The following is a 16,418-nucleotide window of genomic DNA, read 5'->3' as shown; positions in this document are numbered from 1 at the left end:
GGTAAACTATTTCATAGGAGAGATTGGGGGAGGGTGGGAACTTTGAAAGCTACTAAAATATCGGCAAATACGAGGGAGCGCCAACTTTCACAAATCACGTTCACCAGGGGGTGCACACAAGATGTGACAGAAGTGTTCAGGTATAGCGAAAGCTGTGTCAAATTTGGCAGAACTGTGCGGAAAACGTGCCGTTCTCAAGTGTACACCAGGTTGCGGAATGTGGACACCCCCTCGAGTGAAGGAAAAGATATTTTTTAGTTTCAGTTCGCCAAGATATTTTTTTTCCACTACTGAGCTGTGTGGAAGCAAGCACGCCAGTTGACGCATTTTTTTTATGCTCTTTCCAAATTTAGTAATTTCTTTCTTTTTAACTTTTGTTTTTAACCCTAAAAGGGGCTCCTGTGGGCATATTGTTGTTTAATGGAAAATTGTTTCCAAAAGTTCTGGAAATAACCTTAAAATAACCACAAATACTTAAATATATCATTCCTAAGAGTGTTCTGCTTCACCCCCCCCCCTGCTGATAGATCAATATACATTCAAACTATATTTTTTTTATTGCGACTCTTTTCTTCTTTATAATTTTATGGCGAAAGCTAATAAATTGATGGGAAGATAAGAATCGTGCTATTCTAAAAAAAATAGCGTAAATATTTATATGGCGCTGTATATTTGTGCATTAAGGGGGGGGGGGTGTAAGTGCTAGGAAGTAGTAAATATTAAGTATTTATAATCAATTTGAAGTAGTTTCCAGAATTTTTGTTGATCATTTTCTACTGGAAAACAGCAAAAAATTTCTTGCAATAAGTTGAGTAAATGGATTAAAGCTCTTTAAATTCGCTAAAAGCTTGAACTAACTATGTTAAGATAAAACCAAATCAGTTTTAAATGGCTCACGTGACCAAGCCGGAGGAAGAGGAAAGCCATGGTTTCGTTGTTCTTTTTAACTTTTATACGGAATATGGGGAATTACACAATTATTCCAGTGGCGACTATTTACTAAAGTCAAAGGGGGAAATATGTATTTTTCGATACTTAGGGGGGGGGGAAAGCTTGTCATTAAAAAATGAATATACGCAAAAAAGGTATTTTTAATGATCTCCCCTCCTCAAAAAGGGTATTTTTCAAAACATACGCGACAGCAAAAGAGTCTGTTGGGGGTATGGGTCCCCTTCCCGATCGATAACACTTCTTCTCCAACTGACCTATTCTTGGGAATGGCATATTCTTGGGAAATCTGCATGGTTATTCTTGCTTTACGTGGGTAAAAAATAAACTACAATCAATAAACTGCATCGCAGCTACAAAAGGGAAACAAAGGTTAAGAATTAAATTGGTAAATTTTAAGTTGGCATCTTCTAAGCCCTAGAACTACGAAAAACGTATAGATAGTAGCGTGATAACAACTTCCCAGGGATATCTTAAGTCAAAGATTTATTCCTTAAAACTTCATTCTCCTAAATCCAGTATTTTCCCAGACAGAAAGAAGCCTCTCGAGGAGACATCAATTGTCAAAAGCCGTTTTCGAAGTTGTTCTCAAAGGGTGAACCAAGACCGAGACGTAGACCAGGAGCATCAAAGAGTAAGCTAAAATGCATTATCCTGACGAGCCTCTCTTTCATAAAAGCTTGGCAAATGTTCTATGGCAATTACCTCGGAAATTTGAAAATTTCCGATACGACTTGTAGGTTAATAGACCTAGTCCAACCATTTGAACCTTCGAGCTAGTTATGCTCTTTACAATATGATGACACCGAGGGTGCATTGCGGTTATACTCCATTAACGCTTCTAACGAATTGAGCAATTGATTGACTTGGGAAAGTTTCTTTCGATTTTCATCCTTCTCTACACTATTTGTTTTTGTACCTTATTTGTGTTGTAGGAAAATATCATTTTCCACTCTTATTAATTTTATATGCATGCTATTATTCTTTTTTTTTTTTTAACGTTAAAGTTTGTCAACTGAAAGTAAGAAGCAACATTAAAATTTAAAACGAACATAAGCTATTCCGTGAAAGAGGGGGCTGCTCCCTCCTCAATCTCTCGCTCTTCAGGCTACGGTTTTTTGATACTTTAAAAACGCTTATTATTCCAATAAAACAGCTCTTGTGTTTCAAGAGTCGCCCCTGGTACAATTAAATAATAATAAAAAAAAAATCTTCAACTAAAAGTAAGGAACAACATTAAAACTTAAAATAAACAGAAATCATTACGTATATGAAGGAGGTTGCCACCTCCTCAGCTCCTTGCTCTTCACGCTAAAGTTTTTTAGTACTTTAAAAAAGCTTCTTATTATTCTAATTAAACGAACCTTATGTTTAAGGAGTTGTTCTTAAAGAATTGGGACAAAATTCAAACTTTAGTGTAAAGAGCGAGGAGTTGAGGATGGGGAAACCCCCTGGATATACGTAGTAATTCCTGTTCGTTTTAAGTTTCAATATTGCTCCTTACTTTCAGTTGAAAAAACTTGTTTTTTGTTTATGAGACGGAAAAGAGAAAGCAAGATAAAACAACTTTTTTAATAGAAATTACGGCAAATTCCCCCACTGTATAACTTCCTTCCCCATGGAAATTCCCCTTCAAAAACTCACCCAGCAGAAAATTATGGCCCCCCGCACCCAAAAATGCATGCATACTTCCCAATAACAAATACTATGCATAAATATTGGATGAATTTTATAACTCAAGGGCCATTTCCCTGGGGCATGGGAGGGGGACATGTTATATCCAAAGGCATAGTTATCGGGCCTTTCAACAATGATGAACAAACGATCGGATGGTTTTGGAAAAAAAGGGGCAAGAGAGCCTCTGCACAAACTTGGGCAGTTCCAGCTGTTACCAGTCAAAGATTACACTGGAAAGCCACTTTTTTTAGGCATTTTTAGGCCCTTATCAAATACCCCTCATTATCTCCCTCCCTACCCGATACAAAGCAACAGACCCATGTATCCTCTCTCCAAAACACCCCTCCAACCCAGAAGTTTACTCACGGCCAGTCAAATCACCATCGCGCCCAAACCCTCCCACAATCGCCTCTTACTCATATTTTTCCCATTAACAAACCCCCTTGCATACCCTATCCTCTCCATGCGCCCTATATGTTGTTGACATTTAATAATTGTCCTGTAATAAATCCAATTTGTTCTAACCTTCCGTCAACTGGAAACAAGTTGCACCTTCCTTATCATACTTCGCCCATATCCCCCAACCTCCAAATCCCCAAGGTAAATCCTTCTCTTACCCTTCTTCTCCAAAGCATCATAAAATTGAATTAAAACCCCACCCAGGAAATTCTCTCAAACTGCTGAAGTCTCCCTGTCGCGACTCCGAAATCGGTTTGTTTTTCCTAAAATTTTAGCTACTAATGCTGAAAGTCTTAATTTTGAAAAGCTTACCAAACTAGAAGTGACTTCAGGAACAAATCTAATAGATATTATAGCTGTTACTGAAGTACAGTCCCATGACCCAGGGTCCCTGCGCCTGACAAATTATTCAGAGTTTATTAAACACTGTCCTTTAGACCACCCACTCGGAAAAAAAAGGTGGCGGTGTTTTGTTCTTTATTAAGAGCAACCTTTACCCAAAGTACTCTTTGGGTAAAGTACTCAAAACGTAAATTCATCCAGCAATTGCAGACAAATGCTGGTTTTGTTATTTCAAAGTACCCCAATGCTGGCCTTTTTCCAGTTGGCAATGCCAACGACCTTTAAATGGATTCCTTTTGCTCCTCACTTAAAATAAAGCAAATTGTTAAAATACCAACGACTTGGGGAAATACCTCTCTTGATGTTATTTTAACTGACATGTATAATTTTTACAACCCTCCCTCAACTTTGCCCCCATTAGGTGGGAGTTATCATCTTTCGATTCTTTTACCCCTCCTCAAATCTTAAGGCATTCTTTCTCAATAAACTATGGCGCTTATCACCCCCTTCAAAATTCTAGTCTTCTTTCTTTTGGCATTTGGCTGAATACTGAAGATAGGTCTGATATTTATAGTTTAAAAAATATTGATGAAAAAATGGCTACGTTCCACAAAAAGCTAATTGATAATATCAAATTTGCTTCCGAGAAAAAAGATTTAAAATATGTTCCAGTGATAAACCCTTTATTAATAAACTATAAAAACACTAATCAAAACCAAGTTGAAGATTTTCAAAAATCATAAACTGGATAAAGCCAAAAAACTAAAAAAAAAATCAATTAAAAGAGAAATCCGCAAATTGGCACAATCGTCCTACAAAAATAAGGTCGAAGACTTGTTCACTAATAAACCAAAAAATTGATATTCCGAAGTCAAAAAGCTGTCTGGCAGGAGGCTTGAGCAGCTTAACTTCAACCTGCCCGAGCCCACTATTGTTACTGCCAATAATGTATTTTTCCAATAATTGTCTTTCTAATTTAACGAGATTACCGAGTCTGGGCGAATTCCAACAGTTTGGAAACAGGGTTTCATAGCCCCTTTGAAAAAGAAAAACGGAAAGCATGGAAAGCCAAGAAGAAACGGAAAGGTGTTCGTCCTATTACTCTTACTCCTATTTTCTCAAAATTTTGTGAAAAATTCCTTGTAGATTGGCTAAAGGAAAAAATACTACCTCTTGCTGACCTGAGGCGATTCGGGAGCCTAAAATCCACTTCTATTTCCCATTACCTCGTTCTTCTTATCGACCAGATCGGGAAAATCCTCGAAAAGCCTAATCTCTGGCTAAATTTAATTTCCATTGACCTTCAGAAAGCATTGTACGTTGTCAACCATAATATTGTAATTGAGAAACTTGTCAGCAAGTTCAATATTCATCCCTTACTGGGGAAATTGGTTGCCTCCTTCTTAACACATAGATCGCAGGTTGTCAAATACCAGAACGATTATTCCAATCATCTCCCTGTCGACAATGGCATACCCCAAGGTACTCTCCTAGGTCCCCCTTTTCAGTCATGATTAACAGCCTCGCGAAGGAATTTCCTGACCGATGGAAATTTGTTGATAACCTAACGGTTGTCAAAACTTGCTTCAGTTTTTCAATAAGCGACCCTATGAGTATCCTCAATGACTTAGACATGACAGTAAACCCCTCTAAATCCATAATACTGCCGATTTGTTTCCCGAATTCTCGCCCCGTTTTCTAAATCTTATCCCTCCTGAAATTTCTGCGTCCTCTTTTAAACTAATTGGGGTCATAATTTCTTCAAATCTAAAGTAGGATATTCACATTAAAGACGTCATCCATAGAGCTAATGTGTCTATCGCCCTCTCAAGCTCCTAAATAAATTTAGCGTCCCCCATTCCCACTCCTTAAGGATTTACGCCACTTTTGTCCGGTCGCGTCTCGAATATGCTTGTCCAGTTTGGCACCCTGTTATCTCTCGTGAAGAATCGGAAAAAAACTGGATCAATCCAAAAAAGAGCCTTGCGAGTAATTTTCAAATAAGGCAAGGCGCCATACTCTCTGCTCCTAAAAAAAAAGCTAGTTTGGAAACCCTTGACCGAAGGAGGGTTTTGTTGTGCCTCCGTTTTCCAAAAAAAAATACAATAACAAACTCTCAGACAGCAAGTATTTTAACCAAACGCCACTCCCCATCCAGATTACGACCGCCTCAAGCTATTTCTAAGTCCATCTCTATTTTATCCCTCATTCGCTGCGTTACTTCCAAATATGAAAAAACTTTCATCCCCTTCATCAGAGAAAAAATGAATAAAATATCCCACTAGTTTCTCCCTTTTTTTATTGGCTGATGGTGCTGCACTTATTTGTTTCCCCCCACCTCTGTTTTGTTAGTTCCCGTTTAATTTTTATATTTCATTTTCTTTTTTGTGTTTATTCACTCATTTTTGTCCCCCTCTCCCTTTTTTCGACTAGTTTTTATTTTTTTAGCTCTTATACTTTGTGCAGTTAAATTATTGATTGTCCATTTTAATATATATATATATATATATATATATATATATATATATATATATATATATATATATATATATATATATATATATATATATATATATATATATATATATATATATATATCTTGTTCTTTTGTATTTATTTGCTTATTTTGCCCCCTTCCCCTTTTTTATGTCTCTTTTAATCCTTTTTCTGACTTGTACTTGTTAAAGTTTGACCAGTTTTTATCTTTTTAATTGACTTATAACAGTTTAAGTATTGACTCAATCTTCATTATTTTTCTTTGTTTTTTTGCATTTTTGCCAGTTTTAGTGCAGCTATGTGATTTATCGACTCCGAATTTGGCCCTTTGTGGGCTTATGATAATATTTTTTAAAAAAAATAAATATCTTATCATACCTAAATACCTTATGATCCTATCACTAGACAGTTTTTTGAGATACTTGTTTTTCAATTTTTTGTTACTATGCGCTATTTTGAACCATTTTGTTCCCTTTAAGAGCTCAAAATGCAACTTCCCAAATAAAACTATTATTGAATCAAAAGAGCATTAAAACAGCAACAAGTGGTGTATTCATTTCCCTCCTGGCTAATTTACGCTGAAAGCTGTATACGTACTAAGTGTCACCACTTTGCTGGCATGATAGCCTAGTAAAAAGAACACCACTCCCCCCAAACTTGAGTAATACGCAATGGTTGAAGTTTACGATGAACAACAACCAAGCCTGACATAGCAAACACCCAACACTAGCGTGAGTTAATCTTCCTTATCTCTATAATTCTTAGCTTGTAGCTTATTAAAATTGATGTTGAGCCTTAAAAATAAGAGCTCATATGGCACATGGGACGAGGCAAGAAGAGCTAAGAGCCAAGAGTTCATATGGTATGAGCTCTAGCCAAATTCTAAAATAAGAGCTCTGAGTCACGATGTCCTTCTAAATATCAAAATTCATTAAGATCCGATCACTCACTCGTATGTTATAAATACCTAATTTTTCCTCTCCCTTTAGCCCCACAGATGGTCGAATCTGGGAAAACGACTTTATCAAGTCAATTTGTGCAGCTCCCTGACACGCCTGCCGATTTGCATCGTCCTAGCACGTCCAGAAGCACCAAACTCGCCAAAGCACTGAACCCCTCTCTCCAACTCCCCCCAAAGAGAGCGAATCCAGTACGGTTTCGTCAATTACGTATCAAGGACATTTGCTTATTCTATCCACCAAGCTTCATCCCGATTCCTCCACTCCGTGTTTTCCAAGATTTCCCCCTCCAACTCCCCCCAATGTCAAAAGCTCTGGTCAGGATTTGAAATAAGAGCTCTGAGACATGAATTCCTTCTAAATATCAAATTTCATTAAGATCCGATCACCTATCCGTAAGATAAAAATACCCCAATTTTCACGTTTTCCAAGAATTCCGGTTTCCCCCTCCAACTCTCCCCAATGTCACAGGATCTGGTCGGAATTTAAAATTAGAGCTTTAAAGCGCAAGATCCTTCTAAATATCAAATTTGGTTAAGATCTGGTCACCCTTTCGTAATTTAAAAATACCTCAATTTTCAAAATTACCCCCCCAACTCCACCAAAAAGAGCAGATCCAGTCCGGTTATGTCAGTCATGTGTCTTAGACAGGTTTTTATTCTTCCCATCCAGTTTCATCCCGATCTCACCGCTTTAAGTATTTTCTAAGATTTCTGGTTCCCCCCAACTGCCACCCCTCCCCCCAATTACGCTGGATCCGGTTGAGATTTAAAATAAGAGATCTGAGTCACGAAGTCCTTCTAAATATGAAGTTTCATGAAGATCTGATCACTCCTTCGTAAGTTAAAAATACGTCATTTTTCTAATTTTTCAGAATTAACTCCCCCCCTCCTCCAATAGAGCGGATCCGTTCCAATTATGCAAATCACGTATCTAAGACCACTGCTTATTTTTCCCACCAAGTTTCATCCCGATCCCTCCAATCTAAGCGTTTTTCATGGTTTTAGGTTCCCTCACCCCAAACCCCCCCCCCCCCCGATATCACCAGATCCGATCGGGACTGAAAATAAGAGCTTTGAGACACGGTATCCTTCTAAATATCAAATTTCATTGAGATCCGATCACCCGTTCGTAAGTTAAAAAACCTCATTTTTTCCAATTTTTCAGAATTACCACCCCCCCCCCCCAACTACCCCGAAGAGAGCGGATCCGTTCCGGTTATGTCAATCATGTATCTAGGACTTGTGCTTATTTTTCCCACAAAGTTTCATCCCGATCCATCCACTCTAAGTGTTTTCCAAGTTTTAGGTTTCCCCTTCCCAACCCTCCCCCCCCCCCATTGTCACCAGATCCGGTCGGTATTTAAAATAAGAGCTATGAGACACGATATCCTTCTAAATATCAAATTTCATTGAGATTCGATCACCCGTTCGTAAGTTACCTCATTTTTTCTAATTTTCAGAATTACCCCCCCCCCCCCCCAACTACCCCAAAGAGAGCGGATCGGTTCCGGTTGTCAATCATGTATCTAGGACTTATGATTATTTTTCCCACCAAGTTCCATCCCGATCCCTCCACTCTAAGTGTTTTCCAACTTTTAGGTTTCCCCCTCCCAATGTCAGCAGATCTGTTCGGAATTTAAAATATGAGCTCTGAGACACAATATCCTTCTAAATATCAAATTTCATTGAGATCCGACCACCCGTTCGTAAGTTAAAAACACCTCATTTTTTTCAGAATTAACCCCCCCCCCCCAACTACTCCAAAGAGAGTAGATCCGTTCCGGTTGTGTCAATCATGTATCTAGGACTTGTGCTTATTTTTCCCACCAAGTTTCATCCCGATCCCTCCACTCTAAGCGTTTTCCAAGATTTTAGGTTTCTCCTTCCTAATCCCCCCCCCCCAATGTCACCAGATCCGGTCGGGATTTAAAATAACAGCTCTGAGACACGATATCCTTCCAAACATTGAATTTCATTAAGATCTGATTAACCGTTCGTAAGTTAAAAATACTTCAATTTTTCTATATCTTCCGAATTAACGGGCCCCCAAACCCCCCCAGATGATCAAATCGGGAAAACGGCTATTTCTAATTTAATCTGGTCCGGTTCCTGATACGCCTGCCAAATTTCATCGTCCTAGCTTACCTGGAAGTGCCTCAAGTAGCAAATCCGGGACCGACAAAATTCGCGATTGCTATATGTCACTTGGTTAATACCAAGTGCCATAAAAAAAACTTTGGTAACCTTTCTTGCTTTTCTTCTTTTGTTGGTTCTTACTTCGTTTCATGCTAAACATTTGATCGAAATCACTGCATACTAATCGATCTCCGTTCAGCAGTTAAGGTTTTTTCTTCAAGGCGAGGGTTCTTAATTCTTTTTTCAGTTGATCAACTTGCATATCGTTAACAAAGTAGAAGTGACGCTATATTCTAACAAAACTACGAACACAGAAAGGTTCCTGTTGGCTAATTGTTTTTTCTTTCACAATGTTAGTCAAGTTTCAAATAGACTGTAGCACTTTCGCACGACACTTTCTGGCTTTTCATGGAAAAGTTTCCTGTGTCGTTTATCTGATATTCACAAAAATGTTTTTTACAGAATTAGGACCTAAGAGATTGGATTTCTCCCAATTCGTGACCTATCTGGATCGTCTTTTCACATCGAAAAACGAAAATATTATCTTATTACGAACTTTAGTTGTATATATTTGGTACCTTGGATTACAAATTGTAATTTTTATGCCGCAACATTTAGTATTTAATGCCAGATAATTAAGAATCATCAAACTATTTGTTCTGTTGTAGGTTTTGTTTGATAGACAGGGGCGCGAATTGAGGGGCACAGGGGACCCCTAATTTAGATTTTTCTCCTTTGTATGTCCATTGAAGAATACTTTTTTTTTTGTATTTTCATTTAGAAACAAGAGCTAAGAGCTCATATGGCACTTGTGACGAGGTCGGAAGAGCCAAGAGCTCATATGGTATGAGTTCTAGCCAAATTCTAAGAATCAGTACATTGATTTAAAAGGAAAATCAGAGCCTCAATGCCGGTCGGGATTTAAAATAAGAGCTCTGAGTCACGAGGTCCTTCTAAATATCAAAATACATTAAGATCCGATCACCCACTCGTAAGTTAAAAATACCTCATTTTTTCCTCTCCCTTCAGCCCCCATATGGTCAGATCGGGAAACGACTTCATCAAGTCAATTTGTGCAGCTCCCTGACACTCCTACCAATTTTCATCGTCCTAGCACGTCCAGAAGCACCAAACTCGCCAAAGCACTGAACCCCACCAAAGAGAGCGGATCCAGTCTGGTAACGTCAATCATGTATATACGACATTTCCAAAATTTCCAGTTTCCCTCTCCAACTTCCCCAATGTCAAAAGATCTCGTCGGGTTTTGAAATAAGAGCTCTGAGACAGGAGTTCCTTCTAAATATCAAAATTTCATTAAGATCCGGTCACCCGTTCTTAAGTTAAAACTCCTCAATTTTTCCAAACTAACAACCCCCAGCTCCCTCAAAGAGAACGGATCCGTACCAATTATGTCAATCTCGTATCTATAACGTATCCTTTCTACCCATCAAGTTTTTTTTCCGATCTCTCCACTCTAAGGTTTTTCCAAGATCTCTATTTCCCCCCTCCAGCCTTCTATGTCCCTGAATCCGTTTCGAATTGAAAATGGAGCATCTGAGACATAAGATTCTTCTATATATCAAGTTTCATTAAGATCCGATCACCCATTCGTAAGATACCTCGACTTTCACGTTTTCCAAGAATCCCGGTTTCCCTTCCAACTCCCTTCAATGTCACCAGATCCGGTCGAGATTTAAGATAAGATATCCTTCTAAACATCAAATATGATTAAGATCTGATCACTCCTTCATAAGTTAAAAATACCTCATTTTTTTTATTTTTCAGAATTAACCCCCCTCCCCAAAAGAGAGCAGATCCGTTCCGGTTATTTCAATCACGTATCTAGGACTTACGATTATTTTTACCACCAAGTTTCATCCCGATACCTCCACTATAAGCGTTTTCAAAGATTTTAGCCCCCCCCCCCCCAATGTCACCGGATCTGGTCAGGATTTAAAATAAGAGCTCTGAGACACAATGTCCTTCCAAAAATCAAATTTCATTAAGATCTTATCACTCTTTCGTAAGTTAGAAATACCTCATTTTTTCTAATTTTCAGATTTAATCCCCCCCCCGAAGAGAGCAGATCCATTCCGGTTATGTCAATCACGTATCAAGGACTTCTGCTTATTTTTCCCACCAAGTTTCATCCCGATCCCTCCATTCTAAGCGTTTTTCACAATTTTAGGTCCCCCCCCCTACCCCCCCTAATGTCACCGGATCTGGTCGGGATTCAAAATAAGAGCTCTAAGACAAGATATCCTTCCAAACATCAAATTTCATTGAGATCCCATCACCCGTTCGTGAATTAAAAATACTTCATTTTTTCTATTTTTCCGAATTAACCGACCCCCCCCCCCCCCAGATGGTTAAATCACGAAAACGACTATTTCTAATTTAATCCGGTCCGGTCCCTGATACTACCTAAAGTAGCAAACAGACCGACAGAATTTGCGATCGCTATATGTCACTTGGTTAACACCAAGTGCAATAAAAAAGAGAAAACTATCCCCCTACCCCTAAAATTAGCGAGGGAAGTAAGTCCATACAAAATTAACCAGGATCATGTAATTGTTCTGGCCATTCCCTCGGTTCGTCCAGATTTTTGTCTGACCGCGACTGCGGGACAAGATTGGAACTCGAATTCCTGCCGGGATGCGCTCGTTCCAAATGCAAGATTCCATTAAGAAACACATGAAAAGTTTCTTGTTAAGAGTAAACGTTAGAAAAGACCTAGTTATATGTTGTAAGAAGATGCATCTATTCGTTGGGTATTGTTTAGTTACATCAGTCCTTAGATAACGCAGAGAAAATTTCAGTATTTTTGATAGTTAAGTGATGAGAAGATCGCCGCATTCGTGGGGAAACTCGGTGAGTTGATTTCTTTTTCCTTATTTGTTAATTATCAGGTGTAGTTTATAGGAACGTGTTTAGTATTACTACTGATAATTTGGCCATCGGTCCATCGATTCCTTTTGAACATTCCCTAGTAATTGTTTATTTAAAAAAATAGAACTTCAACAGCCCCCCCCCCTATTTTGGTCAATTGGCGCTACTGCTTACAAATGTACTGTTTACTTTACTTGTGGGCATTGAGCGGTTTTTTTACGCTACTGCAGTAAAAGGTAAAAAGAAACAGCTAACTATTGAATACAGGCTTAAAAAATTGCCTTTACTTGAGGCTGAAATTTCAAGGGGACACAGCTTCGAAGAAAATCCTACAAGAAGGTTAATCGCATAGAAAGTATTGAATAGAAAATTATACATAAGCTGTAGTATTTTAAATGAAAATATAACTATTAAAAATGCACTAGTTAAATATAATTATAAACTAAAATAATAATTAGTGTTTACAAAAATATTGCAATGAGAAATACTTAAGTAAAACACATTGAAAATAAGGGAAACTAGAGGCTTTTTTTTAATTTTCGGATTTCTAGGAAAGGCATATACCCGAATGAGTCAAACCTACCGTTTGTAGTGAACAAAAACAAAATCGAATCCCAGTAAAAAAAAGCCACCACTTTACCATATTTTAGCTGGATAAGAAATAATCCAAATGCAATAAAAGCGAAATAGACTATCATCCCATATCCAGTCACATCATGACTTCGATTTTTATCTTATACAACCAGAAAAAGAACACTAAAAATGTTTAAACATAAGTCTTTCCATATCATATCAAGAACGTCGAACAATGATGTGTCTCTTAAGTTTCTAACGCCCGTATTATATTTTATTACCTGAAAATTTTCTTGCTTCAAAATCCATTTACATGTACAAGGCATCAATGACTACCACACGATTAACCTCTCAACGTTTCCTTCAATAAAATGTTAAGTAACTGTGCTAAAAAGAGCGTGGGAGAGGGGGCTTAAGAAATAACATCTTCATAAAAGCATTTTTATTACCTAATTATTTCATAAAATCTTACGTTGAGATTTTATTTATTTGATTTTACTTTGATTATATTCTACACAAGAAAAACAACAATATAAGTCATGTTATTCATAGATTTATTCTCTCAACTTGAGATAAAAATCGTATAAGACGTCAAGGAATGCAACAGACAATAAATTTTGAATTATAGAACGCTTAGGCCTTAGTGACTCCCTTAGCTACTTTAGATCCACGTTGATGAGAATCAATCGACACCAGGGAAATTGGGGGCCACAGCCAAACGTGCCATTTGCCACAGCCACGGCCAAAATCATTCAGTGAAATCTCAGTAAAACCGCCGAGAAGCCGAACTTGCACGTAAGTCGCATTTTTTTTTTTTTTACTTTTTCTAATATTCACTTTTGTCACTTTGGTAGAAAACTTAAAAAAAGGGTGTTCACCACTTCTTGTGGGTACCACTGCCACCACCACGACCTCCAAAGCTACCTCTCTTGACAAAACCACTGTTCCTGCCTCCCCAAGGACGACCTGAAAAACAAAAACAGCAACACTTTAATATCCCATATTTAATTTGATACAATAAAAGCTAAGCCAACAAACTACACCATTATAACGCTTTTGATTAAAAGATTATTCTCCTCAAGTCGGTGGATCTTGTGATTATGTTAATATTTTCTTGTGATTTCAATATTCCCGTTTGTCAGTTTTAGTACGGATAAGGATAAGATATATTACAAATGAAAACTGATCAAACATTCAACAGGATCCCAACTACGACTATTTGAATTACCATAATTAGGAGACCTTTATTTGTTTTATAGAATAGTAAAGGATTGGTCAGCTAAACATAATCATATTTCAATTAAAATTTACTTTTTTAAACCTTTGTCTTATTTTTCTTCAGACACGTGTTCTCGTAATTATAATATAAAATACCCGTTTGTCAGTCCTAATGTGGATAAATAATAATCCAAACGAACTAATATCAAAATAGAAAACGATCGAATCTCGTACTCAACTACAACTTGACAACTATGACTATTTAAATTTTTAAATGACCACGATTAGGAAAATTACTTATTTTAATAGGATGGTAAAGGATCGGTCAGCTAAACGAGCATATTAAAAAAAATCACAATTTTTTAAGACATACGATATTCACCTCAAACTTGCAATATTTTTACAATAATATTTCCCCAGGATCTAAATATATATGAACTTATAACTCTCACTGAACAGTTTTGATGGCAATCTAGATAATAAATAACCCAATAAAACAAAATGCAATGTTACACTAATAATTGATGTCCAAAATATTACAGGGAGGAGAACTTACGTTGTGCTCCAAAGTTTCCACACATTCCGATTTCCAACAATTTAGGATTCACAACTTGTTTGGCTTCATTAAGTACATTAATGAGATCATTAGCTTTATTTCTGTTATCATGAGTGAAAAAGGTGTAAGCTGTTCCAGTTTGGTCAGATCGCCCCGTTCTTCCAATTCTGTGCACATAGTCCTCACTACAGTTGGGATAGTCATAGTTGATCACATATTTAACGTCATCCACATCTGAGAAATAAATATATATATACAGTTAGGTATTGATAATTCAACTTAACCTTAGTCACTACTATGTCTAATGGTCGATTCTAGCACTTTCACATCCTGAGCTAATAACCAACAACGTTAGCTCTGGCTGTTCTACAAGGGAAGATCGATAAAAAATTTAATCAGGATTGAAGGGTGGTTGAACACAGTACCCTGCTCATCCTCCCTCAACTGAAAACGTCAGATACAAGCTTTAAGCGTAAGAACGAAAATTTTGTGTTTGCTTTCAAGTAAAAAACAAAATACTATATTATATCCAACCACTAAAAATGCTTATTGTATCTCCAGCAGGTTTGTTTAAAAAAATTTATTGTAATTACTTCTCTTAATATAATGGGTAAGTATCAATATTACCGACCCACAGACGGTTACTCAAAGGTTAATTGAAGCCAATAGTTCTTTACAGATAGTTAGTTTCTGACCATCACAAGAGAGCATACCCTGTTTTATCTCACTACTGGGGGAACGCACTTAGCTTTCTGGAAAGGGGGAGGGGGGCAAGGGTTCAAATTTTGTTCGGGGGAAGGGGGAAAGCAACATCTCTGAGCCTCACAAGATAGGATATATGCAAGCTTGAAATGTAATTTTATTTGAATTCGTATAAGCTTGAAGGTTAAACATTGTTATAGCAGTGTATAATTTTATATAAATGAAATACAACTTTATTTACATCTCTTATAGCTTGTAGGTTAAACATTACTATGCATAATGCCTATCCACTAAATTTAAATTACTTTTTGTATTTACTTTAAGGTCGATTTATAATCCCGGACAAAGATTTTTTAGGCCATTGAATAGTCCCAGGTGCTCCCAAAGGCAACCCAACAAACAAATAGAAATTTGTTTAAACTTAACACTATTCTAGATAAAAAGATTCTGTTGTATTTTTGGTTTCAATAGTAAAAGTAAAAAATAAAGTACCCAGCAAGACACGAACACCCAAAAAATAGCAGAAAAAAATACAAATGTTCATACAAATTGAAAAATATATTTTGAGCAACTTAAGCCAGATTCACAAAAAGGTTTACTTTTAAAGGTTTAAAGGTTTCCGATACTAATATCGGATTTTAATTAGTAATAATTAGAGCGAATCAGAAAATTGTACGACCAATCCAAGTAGCTCAAAATAGAGCTATCTTCATCTAAACATTAGTAAAATGTCACCGTGAATTAAATTTTACGTTTTTTGGTTAATGATTCATTATTCGTAATAAATTCAGCAAAATGATCAATTAGTAAATCAGAAAATAAATTAGAAGCGAAGAATTCTAGCGAAAATCCAAACATAGGAATTGGAAACATTCCAAGAATTTGACGTGTTGAAACTATCCAAACTGTAGCAGGAAAACAAATCTAGTGGTTTGGCATCGAAATTTATGAAAATGACGAAAATATAGACATTCAAAAAAGGTTTATATTTGAGATGCAGAACCAAGAATATTATAAATTTAGATTCAGTACTAATCTTGAATACCGTTGTAAGACCTAATTCATGTCTAATGGGTTCCTTATCCATCTACACTCTTTATCAATGAATAGAACGTGCCCAAACACCCTTTGAAACAATTAATGAGAGAAGCTAGTTCTTAGATTCGTTAGAAATAGAGACACCCTTCAAAGAAATAGTGTTTACAACACATTTTTGACTATCTATTATCTGCTGTTAAGAATTTTCAATAGCCTTATGACGGACATTAAGGTTCAACCCAGAGCTACTCTAGAGAGAAAAGACTATTAATTTCCAAGAAATCTAAGGTAAAAAGTATCCTTTAACTTTACAGCTTAAAATTTGCGACGACTTTTCGTAAGACGTTCTAATTACCCCCTACTTCTGAAGAGATAAATAAGCTTATCCTTTTAAAAACTGTCTGAATTTAAAACCCAACGTGT

The 16,418-nt window shown here is 36.8% G+C and overlaps 1 protein-coding gene across 2 annotated transcripts in view; it reads right to left on the bottom strand.

Moving 5' to 3' along the window:
- Window positions 1-13,018: 13,018 nt before the first annotated feature.
- Window positions 13,019-16,418, bottom strand: part of LOC136026175 (probable ATP-dependent RNA helicase DDX5) — a 30,141-nt gene continuing 26,741 nt past the window's right edge. For both annotated transcript variants that reach the window (XR_010617227.1, XM_065702498.1), the window contains 2 exons: window positions 14,256-14,489; window positions 13,019-13,447 (listed from right to left, as the gene is read on the bottom strand). Coding sequence is in view for 1 of the 2 variants with exons in the window: in XM_065702498.1 (XP_065558570.1) it covers window positions 13,356-13,447; window positions 14,256-14,489 (326 nt within the window). In the remaining variant the exon portion in view is untranslated. The remainder of the gene's footprint in view (window positions 13,448-14,255; window positions 14,490-16,418) is intronic.

Source organism: Artemia franciscana, chromosome 4 (genome assembly GCF_032884065.1).
Source record: "Artemia franciscana chromosome 4, ASM3288406v1, whole genome shotgun sequence".
Lineage (NCBI taxonomy): Eukaryota > Metazoa > Arthropoda > Branchiopoda > Anostraca > Artemiidae > Artemia > Artemia franciscana.
This window is presented reverse-complemented; position numbering and strand designations above follow the sequence as displayed.